Here is a 25,415-nt window from a genome sequence, read left to right as displayed (position 1 = left end):
TCAGTAGCTGTGTTCCCTTTAACCTACTTAAGCCACAAGAACCTTAATGTTTCAATGTATTTTAATTTCTAAGGGTAGTGTATGTAAATCTGTAATAGTAAATATAGGAATAAAGTGTATTTTAAGCAAAAGCTTTAAGCTCAACAAGCACCTTTTAAACTCAAAAAGGAGGAGGAAATTATATCCAAAACCTCAGGTCGTGCAGGCCAGCCTCAACAGGTGTAGGAGACCTTTTCCAGCAGAGACTCGGGTTCTGGTGGATTCTGTCGAGGAATGGCCAAAGCTTTGCTGTTTTGATCAACTTCTTTCAAACCAGAGCACTGAGCTGAGCAGCCAGGCGGGGTGCAGTGCTGCCTGAAATGCCCCGGCCCCCTCAGGCTACCAAGTCTCTGAGGTAGAGGGTGGGGTGGCCGGTTTTTCAAAGGCTTTCTCTTACCCGCCACCATTTAATGGTGTTTCTCTAGGGGTCCAGAAGCCCTTTGGTCTAGTCTTGGGGTCAGGAGGTTAAGCCTTGGAAGCACAACTAATGTTAAGGCCCTTTGTATTCCTCTCTGGGCTAAATCATGTGGTATAATTCTGGCCTGGTAGGGATGGAAGGGTGCTGGAGTCTGCGGGGCTCAACGAGCAAGGGAGACTTTGCTATAGGCTGCTCCCAAGCGGGCTGCTGGCGGCGGGAGGCATGTGAGGTGGCAGCCGCGCTATGACCGGGTCCGGGGATCTGCAGTCCGTCCAGGGGCCTTCTTTGCCTTTCTGGCCCTCTCTTAGGCCCCTGGCCGTCGCTCGCCCTTCCTTAATTCGCTTGGGTTCCCGCTAGCTGCCCAACGCGTGCAACCCGCCAGCAGAAAGCAAGTGGGCAAGAGAATGCATGTTCCCTGGCTTCTTCTCGAAGACCTGGAACCGAGAACGCGAGCCCTCAGTCACGCCGGCCCCCGGGGCGCACCAGCACGGGCGGTGCTCGCTGCTCGTGCGGCCTGGGCCAGAGACGGGTGCCTGCGGGGGGCTGCGCGGGGACCCCCGGCCAGAGAGGGACGCGGTGGCGGTGGCTGGGTTCCACTTGCCACCGGCGGGAAGGACACGCGGGAAAGCAAGGGAGCAGGCAGCGGGTGGCGGCGGGCCCGCAGGAAAGGAGGGAGCGCCGCAGGCGGGAGGAGGGAGCGCGGAGGAGGGAGGCCGGGAGGAAGAAGAGAGCGCGGCAGGCAGGCGGAGGGAGGGCTGATTAGCATGCAGCAGCGCTCGCGCGCCCGGCTCCATTGTTTTAACACCTCCCCTCTCCTCCGCGCCAATCTGTCACCGTTCAGCAGGCGAACGCTGCTGCCTCAAATGCTGCTCTTCTCAAATGAGACGGATAATTAGTTGCCCCGCACGAATGCCGCACTCTTCTCACCCCTGATTGCTATCACCTTCTTGCTCCTGGCAGTTTTGACACCTCGTAATCAGCCTGCTGCTTTTCTCTTTTCTTCCCGACTTCTGCTTCCCTCCCCCCTTTCCTTCTTATTTATTTATTTATTTATTTATTTATTTATTTATTTATTTATTTATTTATTTATTTATTTATTTATTATTTTAAACGCAATCCTGGTTCCTATTTGGACGAGGCGTCCGCGGAGTTAACCTTACACGTATACTGCATGCATCTATGTGTAGATGTAAAATAGTGTAGTGCGTGAGTCGGGGGCGGGCTTGCAGTTTTGCGGGAAATACTGCTTCCACGCGGAGAGAATTCTCTTCTGAAGATATTTTTGGGAAAGGAGGAGTTGGGGAGAGTGACGGGAGGGGAGAGTTAGGGGACCTCAATTAATGCTTTAAAGATCTCTTAGAAATTAACAAACTGGGGAGTCTTGGAATCTGCTGTCAGAAGCGTGTTTTCCCCTCTCTCCTCTAACAAGCACTGACAGTCTAATTACTGTAGCTACAAGCAGCTGTCGAGGCAGCAGCCCGGGAGAGAAGGCGCCACAGGCTGGGCGCACCCGGTCGGCTTGGCTGAACCGTCGGAACCTGGCCGGACCCCCGGGAGGATGGAGAGAAGGGCGAGGCCCCGCACCCGAGAGCCCCGCGAGCAGAAGGCGGGCCTAGGAGCCGGCAGACACGCTTATCTTTTCATATTTATAAAGTCTTTACCTTGAAGGTTAAAAGATGTGAAGGAAAAAGGAGGGGACGTGAGGGAGTGGAAAGAACATCTCTTCAGCTTCCATCCACCCCTTTTCTACCTCCTCGAGCTCTCCCTCCCCCCGTGTTGGTAAAATAACCACGCAACCCGGGCTGAGGGGGCGGGGTGAGCCAGGCGGGAGTGTAAGAAAGCAGATGTCCCAGCTGGCAGCAGCCTCAGCCTCCGGGGAAAGCTGCACCGGGGGGCCCTCCCGAGGACATTCACCTCCCACTTCTCAGGCATCCCGCTCACAACTGCCTCGCCTCGGCGGGGGTGGTTTTTTCAGACTCAGCGTTTCGCGTGTGCAGCTTTTTTACCTGGGAGCTGTTCTTACCCGGCCACGCTTAGCAGATGCCAAGAGGCAGCCCCTGCACGACTCAGTAATAAAAGACAGAGGCAGAGACCTGGCTGGTGCTCACTCCACATTTCAAGCTGCAGCCAGCGCCACCTCTGCAGTGCGGGACAGGAGCCTGTTCGTATGACTGCCTCTCCTGTGGCCCGAGGGCCTGTGGCCCGAGGGCCTGCGTCCCTCGAAGTTATCGAGCTTAGGGTAGCACTGGAACCCCAAAGGAAACAAGAGTTCCCTGCCCTTACTAAAAGTGGTCGAGTTGGGCAAAGAGTGGACTGGAGAAGAGGAATCCGCGATACACTAATTTGAGTCACTTTTGGGCTGTAGTTTCTTTTGGTTCTCAGCAGGCCAGCACCGGTAGATGTCAACTGTGTAAGAGGGACTTTTCCTCTTCTAGAAAAGAAGGAAAAGGAATCCCCTTTCACGAGATAGGTACAGTGGTATACACGAGCTGGTAAACGCTGGGAAGTTTTTTGTTGTTTTTTTTTTTAAAATTGTGATTGTGTGTGTGTGTGTGTGTGTGTGTGTGTGTGTAGTAAGCGAGAGGGGAGGCTGGGTAGGTGGAAGGTGGGGTGGGGGAAGGGAAGAGACTTGGATAATTGTCTAGGCATTTCTATTCAGCCCCAGTGGCAATGAAAGAAAGATGTACATGCCTCAGAATCCTTCACAGTGAATACCTAATAATCGCTGTCACCTCGGTGAGGAAGACGTCAATGTGATGTGCTTGGCATCCTGAGAAGTTGAGGCACCACTCTCATTCTTCCTCAAGTTAAGGGTCTTCACTGTGGCACAGGGGTCTGCTCCAATTCCCTCATCCTAGACACTCCAGCTATTTAAAACCCTTGCTCCAAAGAAGGCTTAAATTTCTGTTCTGAGAGTTACAAATCAATGTTTATTGCATAAAATTGAAGTCATGCCTTAAACATTTTTAAAAATCAGGGGGAAGGGGAGAGAAAGCTAAAAGATAAGAATCACAGGGAAGACAAACGAAAGGGAAGTGTCATTTTAAACAAAATTCTGCGACTTTCCTCTCTTAAATGTCCAGTGGCCATCCATCAGGCTGCTAACAATGATACCAAATTTCTCAGCAAGAATGTTAATATTACTAATATAAATTAATAAATATGAATATAGTCTTTACAGGGTTTCAGATTTGCTCCAATTAAATACAAATATGATCTTTAATAAGTTAGTTTGAAAAATAATTTAAAAATTCAATCTACCAGTTGTAATAAAATTATCACCAGATCCGGTATCACCCTTCCATCAAGTTACTGGAAAGAAAACATGAATTTTATAAACTTCCCCAAAATGTGATTTATTTCCTTTATATTTTTTACTTTAGGAACAAAGAACACATTAATGATCACAATATAAGTAACTCTTAATACTTAACTCATTTCATCACATAGCTATACACACAGTAAAAATTAAAACTATGTATATCATTTAAAAAAAACAACCAAAGTGTTCAAATAATTCTACCAGTGATTTTATCACTGGGCAACAAATGTCTTAGGTTTGGTATTTACTTACATGTTTATATTGTCCGTTATTCTCTAGTACAGGTTTATTCAAAAAGAATATCACCTATAGCATAAATAATCTAAATTTTTAAATGAAAACAAATGAAAAAACCCTATAAACATTTGACATTACCAAACTCAATATATCTAACTAGAAATCTAAGCAATAAGCTTAGATAGTTGAAATGAACATAAATTATGGTTATATAATTCTGTAAGTCAATACATAATTTTGAATTACAGTAATAAACACTGTAAACATGAATACAATGAATAACAGTTTTGTACAGAATGACCTTTTAAAAGATAATAAAAGTTACATATACATTTAGAAAAAATTCAATTAGCTGTGATGTTTTAATAAATGTATTAAGTTTGCCATAAAGTATTTATAGTATCACAAACCCCAAATCATCATATAGAACTTGATATGTCTGCTTTCAAATTCGTCTTAAGTCTTCCCCTTAAAGTGTGAATTAAGATGCCGGAAGAAATCCCCCCTGGATGTAATGGATGGTGGGAAAACTGCTTGACAGAATTCACATACTTGAGGTATATGCTGTTCTGAGCCTGTGCCACTTAGTACCGATAAGTCCCGGTCTTGATTAGGAAAGGGCTTCCAAACAGGCTGCAGGAAACAAATAAACAAAAATATCTTACATTATGTGTATTTAAAATCAACTTCATTGCATTTCAAATTCAAGTTTTTTGAATGGGTTATGTACATATATATGAAATTCCTTAATGTGAAAGAAAGTAAATTACCTTTCCATAGAGTTAGCATGAGACATGACTCAATTCTCTTTTTTATAAAGGGCATAACTAAAATTGATTAAGAATAACTTAAAATACAAAGCCATGCACTTTATCTTCACATATTTAAAAATCTTCCAGATTAACACCAGCCTATTTTAATGCATGTTGTCACAAAAGAAGTAGTTTGGAAACAACAGTCAATAATTGAGACTTTAAAAACATTAAATTCTATGTTTTCAATTTTACAGTAGAAATTTTAAGTTATAGGGTCTTTATTAATACAGAGTACACTGAACACAATGTGTGTGTACATGCATGTTGATGAAGAGCAATTTAAATTTCACTATTTATAAGCAAATACACAATGAATAAATCATGTAGGAATCAGTGTTGTTTTGATTTTTGAAAAGTTTTTTCTTTGAGAGTACTACAAAAATTCCATTGATCATTTGTTTCTTGAAACCTTAAAAATTAATCATTTAACAAAATCTAACATCGATGCATTCTTTTGATTTCTTATTTGGTCCTGTTACATAGTGCAGAGTCTGGTCTTATTTATTCCTTCTTGCGGCAAAATGAAGTAAAACCTGTTAATAGTTGCTCAATTAAAGAAATACAGAAACTCACAATTCAATAGAATTACCTCCATTATAAGCAGTACATAAATACCTTTAAATACCTGAATTTATTCTTAAAAAAAAATCTAGAAGGGCAAGAAAAAGCATTTAGTTCCATAGTAGATGCTCGATAAATATTTGTTAACTGGAATACTGTATTTTCCTAAAATGCCGCACACCAATTATTTTTTAAATTTGCTTTCTTACCTTGACATAGGTAAATTACCTTGACACAGTTAAATTTTGATACTTTGAGGAAACACGCTTCGAAAAGTCAATTGAAAGAGACCATTTTGTGCTCCTATTAATAATGTTTTTAAAGTAACAGCCTAGTCCAACACCTGATATAGCTTTGGTTTTCATTCCCTTTCATTCTAGTTAACCTATCATTTACATAAACAGCATACATATTACTAATTGAAGCATTTGGGTTTCAGGGCATCACTGTCTTTTTATAAACATTTTACTGGATAGCTATGTACAGTTGGTGTAAATATACCAAGTCTGTCTAAGCACTGAGATACATTCAATTATCAGTACAGAGGGCTTATAATAACACTGACTCAATTCATTTTGTGAGAAGTGGTAATTTTATTATAAGAAATAGTAATATTTAAAATATATATTTTGAAATTTGGGGTGAAACAATTTTTAGAAAAATCTTTCTTCCATGATAAAAGTAGTAATAGTGAATGTATAAGCAAAAAACCTAGTTAGTTAATTAGATTTAAATTTTACCACTTGCAGTTAGAACAAAAAGTACAATTGATTAATATGCACCACTCTAATGGGATATTGATATGGATATAAATAAAAGATTATGTTAAAATAATTCTTATTTAAGATGTATAAAATAATAAGAAAAAGACTTAGAAGCAACTTAGCTTCTAAATTTGGTGAACCAATCTGCCAATTTATCTTCAAAGTCCGTATTTATCCTTCTTTATTAGGAGCTATTAGTTCAGATTTGATCTCCTCATAGAATTCAGCTGGGATCCAATCACTGACTCAGCAAAAGTAGGAAGAAAAGAAAATCACATGGAGCAAAAATAAGCAGATACATTTAGATTTGTAATGATAGCTGACTATATAAAAAGTGTTAAGTAGTAATCATTAATAAAAAGAAAAAATTTGAAATATGTAACCATGATTTCACTCTTTGTTATCAACTCAAGAATTTTGTATTTATTATAACAGCTTTATTAATATAAATAGCAAAACATTTAAAAAAAAAAACACTTTAAGAAATATTCTTTTAATCCTAAACCGTAACATGGCCTTTAAAACAAGCTAATTTTGCCTTTCCTGCCAAAATATCAATTATCTAACCTTATGCCCCATGTCTTGTGACAGCTCAACACCAATGCTCCTGCATTTTTTAAGCTGAATACTTTTCCATCAAGTTGTAATCACATACCAGCTGTTTCCTTTGCCGTGGCACAGAAAGCAAATGCACAATGCAGGGTGCCATCTACTGAAACATGAATGCACAGACTAACTAGTAAAAGAACAAGCAAGAGATATAATGGAGAAAAAAGTACCAAGCATTAGAGCTGATGCACTTCACAGCTCCACAGGAATTCTACTTGCAATAAATGAAATTGTTTAATTTGCTTCATTTAGTAGCAACTATAACTGAGACTATGATATGAAATAAGGTGCAATGTAAGAGACAAGTAAGTTTATAATTAAAGCATATTGTCAGAGATGCCTAGTTTCCCCCACTACTAAAATATACCGCAGCTTGACTATTGTCTCCTCTGTATGCTGATTTAAAAGTCTGCAGCCTATGAGAGTACTTATAAAGCCAAAGGATATTCGTCAAGTTGTTTAAGACAGAGAAATCAAACAAATGTGTGCAAGTTACATCGACACGTACACCAATCTGTACTTTCCTGAGTTTCTGTTTATGTTAACAATTATATATTTACATTTGCCTTCAGGCATTAAAAAAATTTTTAAAACTGAATCATCCTGTGATAGGACCTAAATGAAAGGGATGGTAGGAGTGGACTGGGGGGCTGTAAGTTGTCTGTACGCTTTAGGAACATTAAAGTATTTGATTAAAACCATATATATGGAGATTTAAAAAAATATATATATTAGGCTGCATGTTTAGTGCTAGGTTAGAAACCAAAACCAACCCTACAGATCTATGTACTGTATCACTAATAATGTAAGAGTATTACATTATTAGTTGTAAGACAGTATTAGCTGAAAGACAGGTCACTTATTTTAAGAAATAGGAATGTACATGTGATTACTTATGAAACATCATGCATTCTTATAAAGATGAATATGATCTACACAAACTTTTTAATAGAAAAATGCCATTTGTTTCACAGTATGAAATTTAATATAGTATGAAATTTATAACACTGATGGTAAGTACAAGAGCTTTGAGTAAGGGACTAAGAAAGTGACACAAACTACCTAGATATGGATAAGGCTTACATGTATTTTAAAATGTGCCATAAATTTTAAGGTACTTTATAATAGGGCTTTACCATATTCATCTTTTGCAATTTCATGTCATTTATTATAGGGCTTGGATCTTTTATTGCGAGCTTAACTTTGGCTAGTCATTAGTTTAAAAAAGATGTCTGATAACCTGAAAGAGATGCATATCTGTGCATGTCTGGCAAAAATGTGTGTTCACACGTAATATATTTGTTAATACAAAACAGTTACCTGCTGTGGTCCTCGGATAGCTTTTCCTGGGGAATCAAGTGAAGGAAAAGGTGCATCAGACAGGTCCTGAAGTGGGAATGTATTTACATAAAATGTATTATGGTCTCCAGGTGGCAAACACGGAGCTCTATCCAGAGTTGTCCTGTTACAAGTGTTCACAAGATTTGAAGGTTTTGTTTTGTCAGTTGTTTTAAGGTTTTGTATAGCTGAAGCTATGGGGTCAATTCCCTGAATTTCAAATAAAGTTTCTTCTGTTTTAACAAAGTTTCCTGGATTGTCTCTGAGCTCCAAATTACATTTTTCCAGGCACGCACCCTCAGATGTGGCAGGAACAAGGATGTTGGGTCTTTCCGGAGTGCTATGTAAGAAAGTAGAGTCACTGTCCACAGGTGGAAACTTGACATTGAATTTAGAAAGTGATTCAAAAGAGGTGTCTTCCTCATCTCGGCCCAGTCCTCTTGGTGTGACAGATGTGATGCATGGTGTACCTCTATTTATAGCATCTTTAGCCTGAGGCTTAAACAGCACTTCTTGTTTATCTGTTTTATCTGTACACTGTATAGGCACTGAGCACTGTGTTTCTACAGGGAAAAGAACAAAAAAGGAAAACAGTCACATTCCAATCATTCTTAACAATCAATGTTCAATTAGCTTTGGACAGATGAGTATTATTTTTTCGATTTTTTTTTTATACAAGCTGATCGCAATTGGGATTTGTTACATTTGCTACTATCTTACACAGAAATATCAGCAGTCTCCAGTGGGTGAACTAGAACGTAGCTTAGCTTATTAGTCGTAGTTTAACTGCTTTGTCTTTTCCCAGGTCTTTTCCTGTAAGCTTTGTATCTTGTTCACAGCTCCACTGCTCCACTTAAAAAAACATTTGCTTGTAGTGTATACATTTAAACATTTTGTCAGTAATGAAAGCTGCAACTGTGAGCTTGCTTAGACAAAGAAGTTGTTAAAAGGGAAAATCCTTACTAGGCATATATATATATATATATATATATATATATATATATATATATATATATATATATATATAAAACAGGTTAATAATCTATATGAATTAGGTCATTTATTTCCCCTAATATCACTGTGTGACAAAGTATATCACCAATTAATTTAGCCACTATCTACTCTCAATAATCTATGTGAGGGAGTGGTGGTGGTGCTGGGGTTGAGGAGAAAGAAGACAGTGGAGGCAAAAGAGGGATGACATTTTGGGATACATATTCAGAAAATTATGTGAATATATGATTTTCTCATCTTACAGATAAAAAAAAGGCCTCTGCAGATAACAGGTAGACATTAGGTAGATACCAGGGCCTCTGTAGCTCATTTATCTAGAAGTTACTATGCAACAAATCCAGCTCTCCAGGACATAAGCAAAAGCTAAAAAGTAAGTAAACAGAGCATCTGAGGAGTCACAATTGGAGCCATAAGCTTCACAGATATATACATTTTGCTCTTATACTCATTACAGATTTATTGCGAAATTTGATGATGTTTCACCAGCTCATAGCTGGTTAGAAGTACCAAATTAAAGGTATGGATATGAGTTGTTGAAGGCAGATATATATATCAACAAGAGCTGAAAGCAGGAGAGGAGACAAGAAAAACAAAAGCAAAGATGAGAACTCAGAAAACACTACAGTCTAGTGTTGGCCAACAAGGGCTCCATTTCTTAATGCAAAAACCCCCAATGATCAAAGCACTCCATGTTGATGATTCCGATACCAGAAAAAGCTGAGTTATGCTCCACAATGGTACTTTAAGAAGGCAGTGAGGTTGGTAATGTGTGTCTTTTCATTAAACTGACAAATGGTAAAAATTAAAAAAAAAAAACTGAGCACTCTAAAAAGGTAGTCATCAGTGAAGCTGTACATTCACAAAATTTACCAAGCATGCCGATTTAAGCAGACAGGGTAAGCACAGCACCTTGCAAAGTGTCTGTCCAGGGCAGTGGGCACTTACTGTCACTTCCTTTCCCTTCCTCTGGTTGTTGCAGTCTCATGCCATAGCATGTTCCAACACAGTATTTTCTTTTTGGACATGATGGTAGCACAATGCAACCAACTTCCTTGGTTCACCCTGTTATACACTCGCTGCCGCTCTTTAGTACATACCGTCTTCTACTATTGGATTATTACAATAGCCTTTGAACTGCTTCCTTGACTCTAAATTTATCTCATATTCAATCCATTCTCTACATTGCTTCCCCGCCCACCCTCCCTCAGTTTTTCTCAAGTACAAGCCTGGTCGTGTTACCTTCCTAACAAAACCTTTTCGTGGATCTCCAAGGCCCTCAGCCCTCAGTCATATAAAACTGTTCATGATTGACTCCTGGTCACTTCTCCATGCTCTCACTTCTCACGATACCTGTTTCACTCCACCCTCCAGCTATAATAAACTTTGGTAGAATTCTCCAAAATAGCCAGTCTTTCTTGTCTTCGGGTCTTTGCACATACTGTGCAGACTGCCCGAAGTGTACCCTCCCACTACTGTTTGCCTAACTCTTATTTGTTCCTCATTTCTTCGCTTAAACATTGATTTCTCTGGATGGCTCTCTCTGGCTTCCCAAGACTGGTTTAGGCATGACTCTGGAGTGCTCTGCAGACTAAATACTCTGCATTGTATTTGTAAGCATCTCTCTCTTTCTCCCATGAAAGTAGGTTTCTTGAGGTCCACTTATTCCCAATACCCTGCCCAGAGCCTGGCACATAGTATGCTCTCAATAAATGCATTCTGAATGAATCTGTATTCTCTTCCCTACAGAGCTTAGTATAATAATGTACATTTACTAGACAATTCGGGACTAGGAATGGTACAGTAATTGAGAACAAGCTCAACTGTTTAGCAGGATTTCTTTGTCCTCTGAGATTCTTAAAGTCCGTTAACTCTCAAGTAGTCATTTTCCTGGTAGTAGATATAAGAGTGGTAAAAAATCCTATAAAATAGCCAGAAAAACCAACTGTTGAGGTACTCAAATTCTGTAACACCTGAGAAGGAAGAAACATTTATCAAAATGATCTTTGCAAGGAGAAGAGGGTGAATGTAGAAGAATCTGCTGCTGCTGATAATGACAACTATTAATGTTAATAGCACTTCTATGTGCCAGGCACTATTATGATCACTGTATGTGCATTAATTCATTTAATACTCAAAATATTCACGTGGTAGGCACATTATCCCCACTTGACGTATAACGAAACCAAGACAAGGAGGGGTAATTCCAAGGCTGTATAGCTAATGAATGAGTGGTACTGTGTTTCCCTGAAAATAAGACCTAGCCAGACAATCAGCTCTAATGCGTCTTTTGGAGCAAAAATTAATTATCAGACCCAGTCTTATTTTACTATAACATAATACAAGAACGGGTCTTTTATTAATTTTTGCTCCAAAAGATGCATTAGAGCTGATTGTCCAGCTAGGTCTTATTTTTGGGGAAACACAGTAGGTCTGGTACAAGAACCAAGGCAGCCTAACTGTAGAGCCTGTGCCCGGAACCATTTTGCTAATTTGAACATGATGCTTTCTGTACATAGAGAAGAATTCACAAAATGACAGAAAAGTACTTTGAATTTCTTTTCCAGTAGTTGATATATCCTCCCTGTGAACAAAACATGGAAACCCAAACAGCTGTAATAAAGCAGATATTTTCTTTCAGGATAGCTAGCTGGCATATCCCGGCTACATTAAAATCTTCTGAATTAATCTGCTCAAGCAATGGGAGTTACTATCTACCCTCCCCCACCCCCCAAAAAGGGTACTATAAAATCAAAGCTTAGAAAACTTAAAACTCAGACGAGGTGCTGTAAGCACTTGTCATCCTAACACTATACAGAGAACCATGATCAGGTAAGCAAATTGCTTTTCTATTTTGTTTATTGTAAGAAAACTTATTTTTGCAAGGAAAAACAGTAAAATGAGAAACATTTTTAGATTTTTAAATTTTAAGTACAGGCTGCCCACTTAAACTATTTTACAATTTAATTCCCTTGTATATTGACGAAAGAAAAAGATTTGATGGTTGTTTGTAACCTCTAATCCTATATTCTTTTATCCTGATCACCACTGGAATAGGACTCTCTTTTATAAACTAAATACTGCTTTTTTTTGAAGCCACATTTGCTTAATATACATTTTGTCTTTATTCCCTTCTCAAAGCTATTATGTGGATGAGAAGAAAAAAGAAAGTAATAAAAAAGAAATGTACAATTCTACTCACTCAGCAATTTTCATGAATTACATCTGTTTATTTAAAAGTAAAAATCAAATCTTAACAACAACAAAAAACCATACGGACAATAATGTTAAGTATACTTTTCCCAGATGTATTTTGCAAATCACAGTTGAAATAGTTCCTTTATATTTTCATTCAATGTAGTGTTCATTCTTAAAGAAACCCCACACAGTCATCTTTTTCCCAAATATTTCTTTTACTTTCTTTTCCCTTTTGATTTACTACTGTCAGAAGCATTATAGTTGCTATTTTGGTTTCTTTTTGTACCCAACAAAACATCACTGGAATCTGTAGCACAACAGATCTAAAACATTTCAAAAATAATGCTGTATTTATTATTTGTGACAGTTAATATAAAGCATAAGAAAAATGTTAGGAAGCAGTTTCAGTGGAAGAAATTGAAGTCAAACACTCAGTGTTCTAGTTGACAGATACATACTCAGAGTTAGACTTGGGCAATTTAAAAATGGTCAAAGTATTAAGCCATTGATAATGGGATAGGGCCAATGAATATATCACCATCCAATGTTTTGATAAGATGCTGATCAAAAATCATGTTTATGAATTCTAGGTACTACATTTCTAAAGCTAGTATATTTTAAATAAAAAGAATTGTTTGACTTCAGAAGTACTTAGCGTCTTTGTTCAGCAAAAAAGATAAATTTGTAATGAAAATGACAAAAATTAAGATGGAAAAATTGGAGTTCTTTTTGGAGAGGTAGGAGGAAGGCAGCAGAAGCAATAAATTGTATGTATCTAAAAAGATTGTTTTGCTCTTCTAACATCACATTGTGTACCTTTTCTGAAAATAAAATGGCAGTAGTAAGAAAAAAATGCATTTATACTATAGAATGATTTTCAAATAGCCTAGATATAAGAGCTATAAGGTATGGAAAGTGATCTTTAATTAAAGGGGCGTTAGCACTGCAGCAACGTCTTTCAGAGTAAAAACTGTTAGTCACATCTCTTGGGAATTTTATGCAGAATATCTCAAATCACAAGGGTAAATGAGAATTTATCCTAAGTGATCAGTTTACCTTCTTTTTGCTTACAGAAGTGTTTGGTAGCTAGATTCAATGCTGAGTATTATGCCATTCATATAGAACTGATGCAAACACCTGGAAGAGTCTAGGGTTTTAGGGAATGGTGGAGCTTTTAAAGAATACACTGTTAACACATGTGTAAAACAGATGTTCATTTTAAGTTCTTTTTTTTAATAAATTTGTACTTTGTGCCTCCAACAGAACTGGCCTCGTGAAATGTGTAATGTTTATATCGCAAACCAAATTACAAGAATCTATCCATAGTGTTCAATTAATTTTCAGGCAGAAGTTAAAAACAAACTTGATGTTATAATTTTACTTAGCTTATATATGGTAGTGCAGCTTCAAGGTTGGTTACTAACATTTTCATTTATGTTTAGTAAGACCCCAAATAGCAACTGAAAACTTTTGAGAGATACAGCCTATATTTATTTTGTATTTTTTCCAAGGTGAAACTTCTAATTAAATTATGTCATTCAATTCAATCTATATCTTACCACACACAATAAAGAGAGACAGGAAAAAGCCATTAATTATATAACGTAATACATTACACAACTTAAACAGCACTTACCAATTATAAGTGGTGTGAAGTACAAGTTGCAGATCCTTGGCATTTAATAAGCATTTAGAAATATTTTCACAATAAAAAAGAAATCAATTTCAACCAGTAAACTTAATATAACATTAAATCAAACCTTACCATTTGCAGTGGCTGGTATACTAAGTTTGATTAAGTGGTCTTTCTGTGCTTTTGCTAGCATACATATTCTATGAAATTCTTCTTTCAGGTCCCAGAAAGTCTTCTCTAGATAACTGCTAAAAATAAATCAATATTTAAAAATGTAAGGCTATATCTTCAAACATTTTAAAATCATAATTAAACGTATATAGCACTTTTTTTGTGTACCACAAAATAATTATTGAAAGATTTTAACTTTAGTTAAAAAAAATTTTAAATTCCTAGAAAATGTTAAAAAAAATTCTAATCTTTGGAGAGCCAGGTGAAAAATTATAAGTTTTAATACATGTATGTAGCGCAGACTGGCATATCTACTTATTCATATATCACACTTATGCTGGCTCTCTCATTCGCACATTAGGTATTTCAATGTATTGACTTTTGTTCACTGTAAGCTTCTTAAGAAGAAAATGTAGTATTTTTCACTTTGATAAGGTTCACATTAAGAGCTGTCTGTATAAAACAATGCAGCCATAATACTTGGTCTATTAAAATATTAGAGCGTTAGAGAATTCTGTTTTTAGACCCATTTCTGTTATTAACTGTATGACTTACTAGGTCGTTTTAATATGGAGGAGGCTTGGGTTGGTTTTTTCTAGTTCTAAGAGGCTGCTCAATTTTCTTACAATTGCTAAAATTTAAAACTATGTACATAAGAATGCATTTCAATATTTATAATTTTCAGAGTTGGCAAAAAAGGATACAGAAAGAACTACCTTTCATGGAATAAAGGAATGCCAAGATTCCTTGGTGAAGTTTCTTTTCTAGGAGAAGAAACTTCTTGTCTTCTTTCCTTAAAGATACAAAAATGATTACCACTTTAAATTGCTTCTAAACTCAAATGAAACTGGGTTAACAGAAAACACAATGGAAAATTTATATTCCTCATTGAAAAATAAGTTTAGGTAGCTTACAGATATATTTATACATACACACACACACACACACACATATATATATATACACACACACACATATATATACACACATACCTAGATAGATATATACATACATATATACACACATATATAGTACAATAGATGTTTTTTCTTTAAATGAGAACCATCAGGGAAAAAGAAAAATGAAGGTAGAATAATAGGATGAAGATATGAACTGTTGTCTTCAATTACTATTTCCAATACTGATAATTCAAGGAATTTCCTCAAATTTATGTATTGATCAAAATTGCTCCTCTGATCACCAGTAGCACCTGATATGATCAGAAACTAGGAAAAAAAATCTATTTGTGTGTTTGTACCTCTTTTCCATTATTGGCCTAAACATTTAAATCAATGTCTCTATATTCTGTTAGAGATTCTTTGCTGAGGAATGCAGCTGTATAAGAGGAAGAAAACCAAGCTACAGTATTAGCATTTAACAAGTATTTTAAAGATAGTGCCAATTAGGGATTTAAGCTACTTTAACACAAGTTCTTGCCTTTCACTCCCACCCTGTGGCTTACACTGGTATTACATTTATCCTACCATTTAAAAGTCAACACTGAAAAACATGATGATCAACTATATGGTTTAGATTTTTTTAAAATCTTCAATATACCTAGAAAACTCTGTTTACCTAAAAAGCTAAAAAACTACAAATTCAAAGATTTTAAGAAATTCTAATATTATACACTCATAAATTATAATTCAGCCCAAACTGTATAGGTCTTATATATATAAGTTCAAATTCAAACCAGTGGACATTTATATTTACGTAGTAACTTTTTAGATTTTATTCAATTAAGGTCATCATAGCTATTACTAACATGAGTGACTTTACCTCATTGTTTTTTGTCATCTGAGACATCTCCTTTTAATCTTGTTTGAAATTGAAAAGTTCTTTCAATTTCTTAGGAGTCTATTTGTTCTTTATTAAGACTTGATTCCTGTTTGCTGTTCTTAAAATTAACATATTTTCCAATTTATTTTAGTTTATTGCTATACTTTTCCAGCTTTTTCTAATGTAGCTTTTCAAAATGCTTTCTAACATAATATGGTATTTTCTAAATACCAGTGTTTGGTTTACATTTTTAAAATAGAGTATGACTTTACAGTAATTAATAAAATAAAATCTTGGCAACCCAAACAATTTGTGATTTTATAGCTTATGTTGTCAAGCTAAAGTAAAATAAAGATAATTTGCTGCTGCAAACTTTTTATTTGACAAACATTTAGGTCATGTCTTCTTCTGGATTACAACTGCTTTACTGGGCTTATAAAATAGGAGTCACATCAGAAGACATTTTCACATTCACAGTTTGTTTCTAAAAGTGGTAGACAAAGTATTTCTTTAGTGTTATGTGCAGTTAGAACACTCAGTGGCTTTTAATGTGGACTAGGAAGAAAGGCAACATTTTAAATCTAGCCAACCATTCAGGATGTACAAGTATGAAAATGAACCTTTAAAAGATTATACTAAATCTTTATCAACAGAGGTAATATTAGGAGAATAGAAACATTTGACAATTTAATGAATTAAACAAATCATAAAAATAAGTAATTAAATTAAATGGAATGATTAATCCTTTAAATTTTACTACTAGAAATTCTCAATATGAAGAAATATTTATTGGAAGCTAGAAAGAACCAAAAATAGTACTCTGTAATTTAAGCCTAAAAATGAAGACACTTACAGAATGTGATAAAGACTACTCTAATTTTCAAAGTACTGATTTTGACATAAACTAGGAATGACTGCTTCTGATGTTAAACTGTAAAAACTAAAGGGTCAGAGGGAGGAGGTGAAGGGAAAGGTAATAAACCGTTCTTTGGCTTGGCAAATAACACGTCAACTTATTTCTGTGATGTTTAGATTTGATTATTGGTATGAGTGCATTTATGTGAAAAAGATCCTTGGATGTACTGGTAGGGAGTAAAGGGAGGACTCATTTATTGAGGAATTTCTAGGAAGTATCTAAGGTGTTCACCTTCTTTGGGACTAGAAGTACAGTTCTGCTTATTATTATTGAGCTCTGCTTACTGTTTTTATTATTGAAGAAAAGTATTAGTAATTGTACTAAACAATACATTGCATCTTCTATCATTCATACCAAATAAATCTGTTGATGTATTTTGAATAAAAATTTTAGGTCCCCAGCATCACAAGACAAAATTTCAAAAAGGGACCTTTTAACATGTCAGTTCCAAAAACAAAAAAACAAAAACTTTGACAGACATTTTGAAGTAGGGTTTATTTATAAAAGATGTATCATGTTAAAGCTATTTTCCATTTTAGCAATCTAACACATCTTTCTGAAAATGACTGTTTAATTTTTGAAAGAATTTAGGATTATTCTAGTCAATGGCAACTCCAACACTTTTCCCAGAAACTAAAACTTTCCTTTCAATGCTAAATTATCTTACTTAATGATGATTACTCAGTTTGTTGAGCATCCCAGAGAGTAAGTTAGCATTAGAGGAGATAGCTTGTATTGTTTTTTCTATTCTCAAAATTATCCTGGTGGATGCTGTGCTGCAGGGAGTTGAGTTATTGCAACTTCAAATAAGAAAGCAAGGAACTTTGAACATTATATTTTAGGAGATTTTAAACATTAAATCATTCAACAAATGAACTTATATTGAGGTACCAAAACTTAAAATACTTAACATTATAAACTGTTCCAAGTACTAGTTTGGAAATGCCGAACTTGTGGAATGAATACTGAAATAAGAGTTTTACACGTCGTACTTTTCATTTACACTTCCAGTATGGCGCTGGATAAATCATTCAACTAAATCATTAAGATAAACCCATTTGAAACAGTTGGAAGATGTGAAATGATTTCTTAAATTTCCTTTTATGTGAAATGGGAGAATTTTGTTTTAGTATATGTAAATCAACTTAAGCTTAATACATGTAAATCAATTTACCCAACTCCTAGATAAGTATTATGAAAAAATGTATGTTCAAGGGCTATTTGAATAAGCAATCCTATTTAAGGGGAAAAAACAAAACACGGCTAATACTTCATTAGTTCAAAGCCAGATTTATTCTTAACGCAAAGGTAATGGAAAATATTTTTGTGTTAGAGTGCAGGATCTGTTGGGTATCAACATCCCAAAGAAAGAAATGTGTATTTTCCCTAATGTTTACCTTTTAAAATATTTGGTACTATAAGTGGAAGTATTTTATTCCTTTTATAAACCAATCTGAAAAATACAGAAATGATTCACAACAGTCAAGATGTGGATTCAACCTAAGTGTCTATTGGTGAATGACTGGGTAAAGAAAATGTGATATATACACACATATATGGATATTAAATATGTAGGAATATTTTAAGGCTATATCAACCTTAAAAAAAGAAATTCTGTCACTCAAGACCACATGGATGAACCTGAAGGATATTATGTTATGTGAAATAAGCCAAGCACAGAAAGACAAATACTGCATGATCTTACTTATACGTGGAATCTAAAAAAGTCTAATTCATAGAATGGTAGTTGCCAGGGTTAGGGGTATGGGGAAATGGGGAGATGCTGGTCAAAGAGGACAAAGTTTCAGTTACATGGGACAAATAAGTTCTGGAGCTCTAACGTGCAGCATTAGTGATATAGTTAATACTACTATATTGTACACTTGAAATTTTCTAAGAGAGTAAATCTTAATGTTTTCATCACATTAAAAAAGAAAGATAACTATGCGAAGCGATATATTAATTAGATTGACTGTGATAAATCATTTCATAATGTGTACATATGTATCAAATCATGTACACTGTAATATATACAAGTTTTTATTTGTCAATTATACTTCCATAAAGCTGGAGGGAAAAAAAGAAGTACGATGAAAATTTTAATTTAGAATGTTTTTTCTTAAAAATATTAAGCAACTAAAGTCAGCAAATTAAATTGAGTTATGAAACTTTTGAAGATAATACTAAACTCAATAGTGTATATTCTCTCATATGGAAGGAATCTAAACTTTAAAGCCTAATACTGAATATAGGTGGTAAGTGTCCAACGATATGTATTTGACCAATAGCAATGACTATCACATTATTCCAGTGTTCATACTGTGTTTCCCCGAAAATAAGACCTAGCCGGACAATCAATTCTAATGTGTCTTTTGGAGCAAAAATTAACATAAGACCCGGTATTATATTATTATGTCATATATCACATCATATTGTATCACATCATATTATATTAAAGACCCAGTCTTACATTATAGTAAAATAAGACTGGGTAGTATATTAATTTTTGCTCCAAAAGACACATTAGAGCTGATTGTCCGGCTAGGTCTTATTTTCAGGGAAACACGGTATCAAAGACGGCCTCTAAACTTTAGCTGAGATCCTTGCATACAAAAGGAATATTTTTAGATAGATTAGGCACCCGAGTGTAGCTAATATTTGATTTTACTTCTGGATAAGGCTTAATAGAATTATGCTTTTAAAACAAAAAAAGACAATTATACTCCTTTCTGGAACAATGTAAACCAAGAAATAAACTGAGGCGAGATGGCATGAATTAGTAAAGGGAATATAAACTGTGGAATAGTTATAAATACTAGCTTGATAAAATTTACTATGGCAAAAGGAAAGAAATGAGCAGTGGAAAAAGAAAGTGAAAATAAGGATTCACTTATAACTCAGATTTTTAAAACTAAGACTGAAATGTCAAAGGAGAAACAGGTTGAATATTTCCTAACCAGTCTTAGACACATTGAGACAAAGATGTTATGCTTAAATTCAAACACTGAATATGGTTGAACTAGGGAGAAAGTGAGAAAAGGGCTGAGACATGAGGAGATTAAAGTACAAAGTAGAAACAGAAAATAAATACAAAAAAGAGATTTGATAAGAACTATAAAAGCACAGTAAAAGGAAAGTTTGAGGACAAAAGGTAAATTTAAAAAATATAAGGCAATTGCATTTACAAGAATTTATGGCCACGTGAAATCTGTGCTTCTCTCACCCTCATTAACATTACTGAAAATCTAGCAAAGCAAGAGGAACACAAATTCTAGAAGTCTTGTCTGCTCTGCATGAATGCAGTGTGCTAGGCAAACCCACTGCCAGTTCGGGAACAATTCCAGGGCAAAATGGGATCCATCCCAGAGTTCTGAAGGAAGTGGCAAGAAAATAAACAATATAAAAATAAAATTAAATACTCCAATTACTTCCAAGTTCTTTACAGGGTTCTGGTTTAATGTAAATCCCCCAAAAATCTCTTATCAGTTCAATGTGACAATAAAACATTCTTTAAAAAAAAAAGTTAAAATCCTTTACCAGTACTGCCACAATTACTATAATTTTAATTCTAAGAAGTTAATTTTAAGCAGAGTGAGATTAATACTTTCCCACTGTCTGTCTTTTGAGTCTTTTACTCTGAGTCTTTTAGGTGCCTTTTGCATGTCCTTCTGAGTTTATTTTCTTAATGGGAAGAAACATCTAATGGTGGGGATGCTTTTTATGCAAAATAGAAAGTGAATAAATTAAATGACCAATTAAAAAAAATAAGGTTCCCATTGGCCCCTCATCCCTTCTCCAAACACTACATTTGAAATGAACTGATCTGTGAAAATCCTTTCCATTAACTACACATTTTGTTATACCATTACCATGGTGAACAGAAAATACATTCATGAAAATAGATATTATTTAAGCAATTTGCATGTATTATTTCACTTAATCCACATAATCTTGTGAGTTAAGTACTTTAATTTGATTTTAAAGTTTGCTATAGTAAATAAGACTGTGGAGAGGTCAAATAATTTGTCTACAGGTCTAGTAGTTGGAGTAGCTGCAGTTGGAACCTAGGCTCTTAGCAGGCACAGGGCTTGGTTGGCTACTAGAGAAGCGAAGCAGTACAGTAGGTTATCTGGTAAGGTAGTTATAGAAGGGTAACATCTACACATTGCACGAATTCAAAATAATTTTAAGATTCTAAAACCTGTCTGCCATACAACAAATATATTTCTTACTGAAGAGTAGTTATAAGCCAAGCTTTGCTGTTTAAATATTGCCTGGGGTAAAAACCCTTTGGTATGGCTTGTTTTGTGCTCAAGAATGTACAAGTAGAAATTTACATGCAAAAATAACATAGAAAGATTTCTCAAGTTCTGCCAAACCAGTTCACTTGTCGACATAGGCAATTTGCAATAGTTTCTTAACCAAAGTTTCACAGTCTATTTCTCAAACTTGCTATTAGAAGTTAACCATTCGACAGCATGACAATGGAGTATCTTACTGTTAAATTTATCCTTTCAAAACCGTAATTCCTTTCCTCGCCTCCCTAACTATCGTTTAATAGAAGAGCGGGCATAATTATAGTAGCTGATTTAAAATCCTTGTCTTGCAGTTTCAGTATCTGGATCATATCAGGGTTGGTATCTATTCCCTTGAAAATGGGTGCTATTCTCGACTCTCTATATGTTGAATAATTTTGGACTGTACTCTTAACATTGTGAATATTATGCTGTGGAGATATTACATGGTGCTGAAGGGTACTGATGTGTTTGTAGGCAATTAAGTTGGTTAGGCTCAGACTCCAAACTGTCACATCTTTGAAGCACAGTAGCTCACATCTCAGTTCAGTCCTTCAAGCCTCTGGCTATCTATCCTGTGAACCTACACATCCATGGGTTCAGGGGATAGCCAGAGACTTGGGCTGAGTTTACACACAGAAAGTAGGGTTTTCCTCTGGCTCTCTCCTCTCTGGGGCTTCTTTCCTCACACTTTGGTGACCATGGTTATTTTGGACTCATTCTCCTTCCTGGTTCTTCCAGCCAGAAAGATGGTGGGGCTTTGTATTGGAATTTCAGCCAACTGTGGCCACCCTTAGGGAAAAAAATCACAGAAAACTGGGAATTTACCCTGAGTTCATACTTGGTCCACATTTTGATTCCCCTCCAAAATGTGCGAAGTTCAGTCTCCAAAGTCCTCAGGTAGTTAATTTTTGTATGTTATTACTGTTAATATAGAGAGTTATTACTGTTAGTTATAGAGGATTTGTTCAGTACCCATTCCTTTAGAACAGAAACTGAACTCCCAAACTCAGGTGTTTTTTTTTTTTTGTTTTTTTTTAAATTCCTCCATTCTTCTGAAATTTCACAATGATTTTCCAGAGATGACAATCACCAATCCAATCGCTTTTCCCAAAGCTCTCATTCTGTTTAATGCTCATTTGACAGTATTTCACTACTGACCAGCTTCTCCTCCTCGAAACTTTTTTTTTTGGCAACTGATATATTTAGGTTTTCTTTCTAAGTTTCAGTATTTTTATTGGTCCCTCTTCTTTGTAGTCCATAAATGTGGACATTCTATAAGGTTCAGACATGGGCCCACTGTTCTTCCCTCATTAGACACCCTTGTTATCTTTTATTCTCATGTCAAGTCTATTGATATTCATCCTTAAAGTCTGTATCTTCATGCTCACCCTCTCTCGATAGCCACTCTCAATTCTCTTTTGATCCAATACATTTTCACTTGTTGTCTATTATAGACCACAAAGTTTAAAACATAATATAATCACCTTGCCCTCAATATCTGGTTCACATTTCTCATCTTTATTCCCATTTTTTTAACGTTAAGGCCATCCTCCTTAGCATCAAAAAATATTAAGGCAAGATAAAACCTTAAAGAAACTGAGATTAGACTTTCCTGGAACAGTAAAACCCAAAACAACCTTTTATTTTGCCAAAAAAGAAGTTAGTCAAAACAGCTAATTACCAAGATCTAATATATTTTTCTTGTCAAAAAGGGATAGACACTTATCAGAAAAGCACGGAGAGAGTTTTAGATTCAGCTTTATAAAAATGTAATCACTTTGTCCTCAGGATAAAATGAGAAGCAAGAGCTAGGGACAGGAATGGCTGCAGAATGGGGAAAGAGGAGGAGATAATGTTCAATCAGTAGTGGCAAGAAGGAAAAAGATTCACTGTGGCCATTTTGTCACCCAGCAGGAATACATTCCAGATGACACTTTCAGGGAATATGGACAAGTCACTGACCCCCTACAGCATTATTTGGATGAAATGTACAGCGAAACATGCTGTCCTTAATGTTAAGCAGTGGGGAGCAATTAGGAATAAAAATAAGAGTGGGTAAACCATCCGATATATAATTACTTAGATGAAAACTTAGTTGAAATACAAAAATCACTCCACTATTGATAAACACAATGGGAGAGAGAAAACAAAAAGATACCCATCTCAGAATTATTTGGTTTTCCAAAAGGGATTTATTAGGAAAGAAAGAAAAAAAAAAATCACAGGGTAATGACATATAGAATGCCTGGGATATACTTTACAATAGTTTAATTAGAATTTTGGGGCATATCTATTTATCTTAGAGCAAATTATCAAGCATATGGAAAGATGTATAAATGGCCAAGAAAAAAATCTCTCAGGGAAAAAGTCAGCTTTAATAATATAGCAAGACTACCTAAGCAAGCAACAGAGAAGTTTAGAGAGCATGAGATATTGGTGCAAATGAAAATTAGGGAAGCCTTCCCCTCCATTCCCCTGCCAATTTCTAGCAAATCCAGTAAGAGCTTGTTAAATACTATATTGGGAAAAGTGCTAGCTAGAGATTCTGTGGTTAAAGGAAGTTAAGTGGTTTTCTTACTGTTGATTTCAGATCCTATAATACATTCTTGAGCCTTTAAAAATGACCAGAGTACATAAGTACGTAGGCACCACACTATGTTTTAATAGATCAGAGTGAAAATTCGAGTTTGCTCTAGACGTAATGTAATAGGTATACAGATAAGTAACTGGGAGTAAGTTACAGGTATCGTGATTTAAAGTATAAAGATGTAAAACAATTTATTATCCAATAAATGTAAAAATGACTGATGAACAACCAATATGACCTCTATGTAAGAATGAGGGTTCCTGAGGAGATACCAGAATAGTCTTAGAGCATGACATTTTTTTAGTAGGATGAAAAGTAAATAATTTACTGAGAAAAAGGCAACATGACTTTTCTAACAGGACATTAAAATCTGGTAAAACCAGTGGTTCTTAAAATTTGATCTAGGATCCCTTGGAGGTCCTGAGATCCTTTCAAGGGATCCACTGTTGGGAGAGAGAATCTGCAGAGCCCCTGAGTATCCCTGCATATTTTTGTAGTGCATGCCAAGAATACAAGGCCTGAGATATTTCTCAGGGGTTATGCTTGTAGAGGGAAAACTTGAAGAATGAGGTATCACATGTCCCTCTCAGATAATGAACAGGCTGCTTACTACTTGCTATAAAATGGTGAGGTTCCCAAGCTCAATGTTCTTCTCCTTTAATGCAACCACTGCATGTCCAGGCATCCATCTGGTCTACCATGTCACTCCCTAGGTGGCACCAATGCAAAGATAATGCTCTTGTTGCCTGCTGTACTATGAATAATAAAGACTTTTTTCTCTGATCTAGGAGTCGCATGTCTTCTTCCAGCATCCATGAAGCAGTAACTGGTTAACTTATTAGCCTGTTAGGGTAAAATCAAATCCCAGACCCTGACATCCATGCAGTCAACCACTGTCACAATAATGTTAGATATTATTTCTTTTTTACTGTGTTGGCACTTACACTGATGATACAAAAGCAATGGTGAGTAAAACTGCTGGTGCCTGAGTATGACCAAGGCCATGGTACCAAACTATAGTAACTGTATTCTTCAATGCCACAGTCCCAGTTAAAAAAAAAAAAAAAAGCCAATGTCACCCAAGAATGTCCTTGATGAGGCAGTAACAATTATTAATTTTATGGAATTTTGATCCCAAGTTATATATTAACATATTTTTAACATTCTGTATGACAAAATGAGAAATACACACAAAAGGGCTTGCATTTCACACTGAAGTAGAAGGGCTGACTTGGGGAAAAACACTTGTGCGATGGTTTGAGTTGCAAGCTGAACTAGCCACTTTTTAATGGAACACCATTTTCACTTGAAAGAATGACTGACATGCAAGCATGGTTATTCAGACATTTTCTCATAAGCAAATGAAGTTAGCCTTTCACTTAAAAAACAAAACAAAACAAAAAAACAACTGACAAGATTTGATATCCATGAAAAAATTTAGGTTTTCACTTGAAAATTAAAATTTTGGGACATCAGTACCCATTACAGTAAGCTTGACAGCTGTCCAGTACTTCAAAGACTTTTCTAATAAGATCAGTAATGAAAATGTGATTAAAAATATATGATGAACTAACTCAATATGTGGAAGACCTGCATAGATCAGTGAACCACTATTTTCCAAAGGAACAATTCATGATGCTACAAAATTATGTAGAGGAAAAAGATAGATTCAAAGTACCAGACAGATCAATTGCTTTTAATGTAGCAGACAGTTCATTA

General features: G+C 35.8%; 1 protein-coding gene across 7 annotated transcripts in view; it reads right to left on the bottom strand.

The window, feature by feature from the left end:
- Window positions 1-3,358: 3,358 nt before the first annotated feature.
- TANK (TRAF family member associated NFKB activator) overlaps window positions 3,359-25,415 on the bottom strand; it is a 74,397-nt gene continuing 52,340 nt past the window's right edge. For 6 of the 7 annotated variants that reach the window (XM_074337096.2, XM_019727273.3, XM_074337089.2 and 3 more), the window contains 4 exons: window positions 14,833-14,909; window positions 14,078-14,193; window positions 8,086-8,666; window positions 3,359-4,649 (listed from right to left, as the gene is read on the bottom strand). In XM_074337096.2, the coding sequence (XP_074193197.2) occupies window positions 4,473-4,649; window positions 8,086-8,666; window positions 14,078-14,193; window positions 14,833-14,909 (951 nt within the window). In that variant the 3' untranslated portion in view covers window positions 3,359-4,472. The remainder of the gene's footprint in view (window positions 4,650-8,085; window positions 8,667-14,077; window positions 14,194-14,832; window positions 14,910-25,415) is intronic. The other variant, XM_019727277.3, reaches the window with a different exon arrangement.

Source organism: Rhinolophus sinicus, chromosome 17 (genome assembly GCF_057876585.1).
Source record: "Rhinolophus sinicus isolate RSI-liver-muscle chromosome 17, RSI-T2T, whole genome shotgun sequence".
NCBI lineage: Eukaryota > Metazoa > Chordata > Mammalia > Chiroptera > Rhinolophidae > Rhinolophus > Rhinolophus sinicus.
This window is presented reverse-complemented; position numbering and strand designations above follow the sequence as displayed.